The 6,493-nt window shown below is 41.3% G+C and overlaps 1 protein-coding gene across 12 annotated transcripts in view; it reads right to left on the reverse strand.

Moving 5' to 3' along the window:
* The window catches only part of LOC124034279 (ankyrin-1-like), a 221,808-nt gene that overhangs the window by 42,463 nt on the left and 172,852 nt on the right, over positions 1-6,493 (reverse strand). For all 12 annotated transcript variants that reach the window (XM_046347252.1, XM_046347248.1, XM_046347247.1 and 9 more), the window contains exons 22-24: positions 6,262-6,334; positions 5,967-5,987; positions 169-265 (exon numbers count right to left, since the gene is read on the reverse strand). In XM_046347252.1, the coding sequence (XP_046203208.1) occupies positions 169-265; positions 5,967-5,987; positions 6,262-6,334 (191 nt within the window). The remainder of the gene's footprint in view (positions 1-168; positions 266-5,966; positions 5,988-6,261; positions 6,335-6,493) is intronic.

Below are 6,493 nucleotides of genomic sequence, written 5' to 3' on the forward strand. Positions count from 1 at the left end.
ATGTAATATTCTTATTCCACTCCACACATCCCAATACTGCTCTAATCCAACCATTCTCTGTTCTTTACCATTGCATACCTCCCCCCCCATCAGCCCAATTTAACCCCCTCCATCTACCCCATCCCCTACCCCAGCCAACCCTACACAGTGACCAGCCCTCTCTCGTACTCCATAGATTTCTTGGGTGACAGGAAATCGTCATCATGGTCCTTTAAGTCATCCATCTTCATGTACCTGGCTCCTTCCGTCCCCAAAAGCTCTTGCCCTTCAGACAACAACAGCAGGGCCAGAGAGAGAGAGAACAGACAGTGGTCAGAGGAGTGACAGAGAGAGAGAGAGAGAACAGTGGTCAGAGGAGTGACAGAGAGAGAGAGCAGTGGTCAGAGGAGTGACAGAGAGAGAGAGAGAACAGTGTTCAGAGGAGTGACAGAGAGAGAGAGAGAGAGAACAGTGTTCAGAGGAGTGACAGAGAGAGAGAGAGCAGTGGTCAGAGGAGTGACAGAGAGAGAGAGAGAGAGAGAGAGAGAGAGTAGTAGTCAGAGGAGTGACAGGAGAGAGAGAGAGAGCAGTGGTCAGAGGAGTGACAGAGAGAGAGAGAGAGAGAGAGAGAGAGAGAGAGAGAGAGAGAGAGAGAGAGAGAGAGAGAGAGAGAGAGTCAGAGAGAGAGAGAGAGAGAGAGAGAGGTCAGAGGAGAGAGAGAGTAGTCAGAGTGACAGTAGAGAGAGAGAGAGAGAGGTCAGAGGTCAGAGGAGGAGAGAGAGAGAGAGGTCAGAGAGAGAGAGAGAGAGAGAGAGAGAGAGAGAGAGAGAGAGAGAGAGAGAGAGAGAGAGAGAGAGAGAGAGAGAGAGAGAGAGAGAGCAGTGGTCAGAGGAGTGACAGGGAGAGAGGAGAGAGAGAGAACAGTGGTCAGAGGAGTGACAGGGAGAGAGGAGAGAGAGAGAACAGTGGTCAGAGGAGTGACAGAGAGAGAGAGAGAGAGAGAGAGAGAGAGAGAGAGAGAGAGAGAGAGAGAGAGAGAGAGAGAGAGAGAGAGAGAGAGAGAGCAGTAGTCAGAGGAGTGACAGAGAGAGAGAGAGAGAGAGAGAGAGAGAGAGAGAGAGAGAGAGAGAGAGAGAGAGAGAGAGAGAGAGAGAGAGAGAGAGAGAGAGAGAGAGAGCAGTAGTCAGAGGAGTGACAGAGAGAGAGAGAGAGAGAGAGAGAGAGAGAGAGAGAGAGAGAGAGAGAGAGAGAGAGAGAGAGAGAGAGAGAGAGCAGTAGTCAGAGGAGTGACAGAGAGAGAGAGAGAGAGAGCAGTAGTCAGAGGAGTGACAGAGAGAGAGATCAAAAAGAAATCTGCAGCATGTGAGTCAGTCAGAAAGCATAGAATGAATGAGTATAGTAAGTAGAACCTAGGATTTATATCAGGGATGGGCAACTGGTGTCCCGCGGCCCCCCTTTTGTAGGCCTGTAGATCAATTTTCAAAAATGAAAAGAAAAAAAACTTACCATTGAGAGTTAGGATTGCGGAATACACAAGGTGCAATTTTGAAATGTGGTTGTGCATCAGCAGTCACTTACAGTCACTCAATCAGCCCGTATCAGATATTTTTTTTAGATTGGTAAATTAGTATTGCCAGCTATCTCAACTTGTAGTAATCATGGTCGAATTACCGACTGGGGTTACCCCATTGATTTTGTTAGTCACTCTCACTCAGATTATATTAAAAACTGCAAACATTTCTCTCCTCCCTATAGAACATTTGTAGAATTGCATGTAATTTGTAATAAAATTGCTAAATATTCTCTCCGCCCCATGGCAAAATGTGTAAAGTTGCAGCAAACTTGCTTTAAAACTACAACAAAAGGCTATGACTGCCCCTCATGATGTTTTGTGGCCCCCACCCCCATCAAAGTTGCCCATCCCTGGTTTATATAGTAGTTAGGTTGGTGAGTTGAAGGGTTAACGATTACACTCCACACACTGTGCACGTGTTAATGCTTGTCAATGGGAAGAGATTTAGTGAAGCCACGATCACAGAGACTCAAAGGCAGATGGAGCAAAAGGACATGGAGAAAGATAGAAAACAGATGGGGGTTCTTGCACTATGTTCAATATTCATCTCAAATGTGATCTGTTGAAATACTCTTCATCCATAAACTATTCCCGGTAGTTGAATATTTGGAGCACAGCATACAGTATTGGGTATTTACAGTAAAATATCCCAGACTTTCCTAACATCTGGACAGTTCCAATGGCCCTACACCAACTGAGTCTAAAACAGGACAATGTCACAACAGCCATGTCCATGTCCATTGGGACAGCCATGTCCACATCAACATGGACCTAATCTGGCTGGATTAAATTGATTTAAACAGGGTTGAGAGTTTTTTTTCTCTCCCCCTGGGAGTGCTCTCTGAGGGACATTCTTGTATAAAAAAATCCTATGTACAGTATGTACTTCACCACACACAATAGACTGGCATGGCGGACACACCAAAGCACTCATCACTCAAAACCATCTATTTTCACTTTATTATGTTCTCTCATCTGTGTCCCTCTACCCATCTAAGTTTATTCCAGGAAGTGGCAGGTTATAGTTACTTACCCCCTCAGATCCTGAGCTAACTGGAGAGAAGTCACCCCCGCCAAACGCAATCGTTCCGTTAATGCATGTGCTTGTGTCTGTATCAGCACGAGAGGTGTTAGGGTTGTTTTCTGTGAGTGTTTGAGTGGGTGCCTGGATGTGGTCCAGAGCCAAATCAATGGTGAGGTCGAAATAACCAGTGAGTCTATATGTTTCCACAGGTTTAAAATGAGTCAACTCACCTCCACGCCTGTGTTGCCACAGAGTGGGAATGCGTCAGATGTTGTGAACATCGGAAGTGTAAAGTATGTGTATGTGTGTGTGAGAGGAATATGCCTTTATGTTCCATACTTTGAGTAAGTGATCTGTGTATTTAAGACAGCAAATAAGCTACTTTCTAATTTTAGACCAACGGTGACAATCTTACATTTACATTTACATTTAAGTCATTTAGCAGACGCTCTTATCCAGAGCGACTTACAAATTGGTGCATTCACCTTATGACATCCAGTGGAACAGTCACTTTACAATAGTGGACACACCAAAGCACTCATCAATCTGTCAGTTAAATTATCAGGGAGCTAAAAATATAAGGGTGTGACTTCCTCTGACATCATAGTTGAGGTGTTGTAACAGTTACACTTTGACCTTTACTGGTTGATAAAATACCCGTGGGGCTTTGAAGACTTTTTTGCAAAACTTGTTCTCATTGCCTCACACTATATGGACACCACTGCGAACACACGTCTTTAAACACTACAGAAACAGACTATACAAATGACAGCGGATGTAGTGGGTCACAATGGAGGAACATTGATAAACACATCACAACAACAAGACAGCAACAGCCAGATAACACCATCAACACATTGGAATGTTGATACAGTACAGTAACATCTTGGAATGTTGATACAGTAACATCTTGGATGTTGATACAGTAACATCTTGGGATGTTGATACAGTAACATCTTGGATGTTGATACAGTACCATCTTGGATGTTGATACAGTACCATCTTGGGATGTTGATACAGTAACATATTGGGATGTTGATACAATAACATCTTGGAATGTTGATACAGTAACATCTTGGATGTTGATACAGTACCATCTTGGATGTTGATACAATAACATCTTGGAATGTTTATACAGTAAAATCCTGGATGTTGATACAGTACCATCTTGGATGTTGATACAGTACCATCTTGGGATGTTGATACAGTAACATATTGGGATGTTGATACAGTACCATCTTGGATGTTGATACAGTACCATCTTGGATGTTGATACCATCTTGGATGTAAAATGATATATAGTACCATCTTGGATGTTGAGTACCATCTTGGGATGTTGATACATTAACATATTGGGATGTTGATACAATAACATCCTGGAATGTTGATACAGTACAGTAACATCTTGGATATTGATACAGTACCATCTTGGATGTTGATAGAGTAACATCTTGGATGTTGATACAGTACCATCTTGGGATGTTGATACAGTAACATATTGGGATGTTGATACAGTACCATCTTGGATGTTGATACAGTACCATCTTGGGATGTTGATACATTAACATATTGGGATGTTGATACAATAACATCCTGGAATGTTGATACAGTACAGTAACATCTTGGATGTTGATACAGTACCATCTTGGATGTTGATAGAGTAACATCTTGGATGTTGATACAGTACCATCTTGGGATGTTGATACAGTAACATATTGGGATGTTGATACAGTACCATCTTGGATGTTGATACAGTAACATCTTGGATGTTGATACAGTAACATATTGGGATGTTGATAAAGTACCATCTTGGAATATTGATACAGTACAGTAACATCTTGGAATGTTGATACAGTAACATCTTGGAATGTTGATACGGTACTGTAACATCTTGGAATGTTTATACAGTACCATCTTGGAATGTTGATACAGTAACATCTTGGGATGTTGATACAGTACCATCTTGGATGTTGATACAGTAACATCTTGGATGTTAATACAGTAAAATATTTGGGATGTTGATAAAGTACCATATTGGAATGTTGATACATTACAGTAACATCTTGGAATGTTGATACAGTAACATCTTGGAATGTTGATACAGTAACATCTTGGATGTTGAAACAGTACAGTAACATCTTGGGACAGTAACATCTTGGATGTTGATAGAATCTTGGATATTGATACCATCTTGGAATGTTGATACAGTAACATCTTGGTAACATATTGGAATGTTGATACAGTACAGTAACATCTTGGAATGTTGATACAGTAACATCTTGTAATGTTGATACAGTACTGTAACATCTTGGAATGTTGATACAGTACCATCTTGGAATGTTGATACAGTAACATCTTGTGATACAATAACATCTTGGCATGTTGATACAGTACAGTAATATCTTGGAATGTTGATACCGTACAGTAACATCTTGGAATGTGGATACAGTACAGTAACATCTTGGATGTTGATACAGTAACATCTTGGGATGTTGATACAGTACCATCTTGGAATGTTGATACAGTAACATCTTGGGATACAGTAACATATTGGATGTTGATACAGTACCATATTGGATGTTGATACAGAAACATCTTGGGATGTTGATACAGTAACATCTTGGATGTTGATACAGTAACATCTTGGATGTTGATACAGTAACATCTTGGATGTTGATACAGTAACATCTTGGATGTTGATACAGTAACATATTGGATGTTGATACAGTAACATCTTGGGATGTTGATACAGTACCATCTTGGAATGTTGATACAGTAACATCTTGGATGTTGATACATTCCCATCTTGGATGTTGATACTGTAGTAACATCTTGGATGTTGATTCAGTAACATCTTGGATGTTGATTCAGTACCATCTTGGGATGTTGATACAGTACAGCAGCTTTCGCACATTTTTTTAACCAGATAATTCAATTTTCACCTTGATTTAAAAAAACGTAGTTAATGGTTTGATACACTTAATGGGTTAGTGGACAACCTCCACTACAGGGCTTTTCTCTTACAGTACAGTAGGCTGTGCTGTTTCACCCAGTAGGCTGGTGAGGACAGCTACCCCCGGCCTCCAGCCCCCAGCCCCCAGCCCCAGTGACATGGAGAGAGATAGAATACATCTGATCTTGGGTTCGTGACTGAGAGTCAGGTCTAGGTTAGTGGGGGGATAAAGAAAGTTACAGACATGGAGCCATAAAATGGATGCACCACAGTGAGCATCAGGAGAGAGAGAAAGTCGCAAAAGGACCAGGTAGACAAGAAGAGAGGCGGAACGAAAGAGAGGTGGAGAGAAAGACGTCACAAGCTTGAAATGGAGCCACACACTCTAAGATGACCTATGAGCACCGCACAGAGAAGAGAGAAGGAGACAGTCATACCTATGGTTAGCTGTGCAATTCCTAAAAAACAATCAAAAGAGGCATATTTTAGGAGGCTGTGCACAGTTACAAATCATTTATAATAAGTCTATTCAAAGTGTAGAGATGTTTTTTTTATAGAATTGAGCAACTAATTGAGCCATGTAACGAGGTATTTGTATAGCTATAATCTCACTATTAATAAGAAATGAAAGTTAAATACATCTTCTATCTGGCCAAAAGGAGGAGAAAGTGTGTTCAGGACTGAATCTGTCTTCTTGTGTTCTGTCTGTAAAGTATTGTAAGTGCTGTGTACCTTCATCCTCTGATACGTCCAATATCTCATCCACTGTTTCTGGGAAACTCATACGATGTTTCTCTGTGGTGGTCTGAGGGAGAGAATGGGAGAAGAGAGAGAAGAGAGACAGGTTAAAGGCTGAATAAAGAGCAGCATAGAATGAGTACAAACTACTCAAAATGTATATAATGTCTGCATCAAGAGGGACATAAAAAGCTGCGTGCAAGATATTTGACAACACCAAAAAGTA

This window comes from Oncorhynchus gorbuscha, linkage group LG04 (assembly GCF_021184085.1).
Source record: "Oncorhynchus gorbuscha isolate QuinsamMale2020 ecotype Even-year linkage group LG04, OgorEven_v1.0, whole genome shotgun sequence".
Classification (NCBI taxonomy): Eukaryota; Metazoa; Chordata; class Actinopteri; order Salmoniformes; family Salmonidae; genus Oncorhynchus; species Oncorhynchus gorbuscha.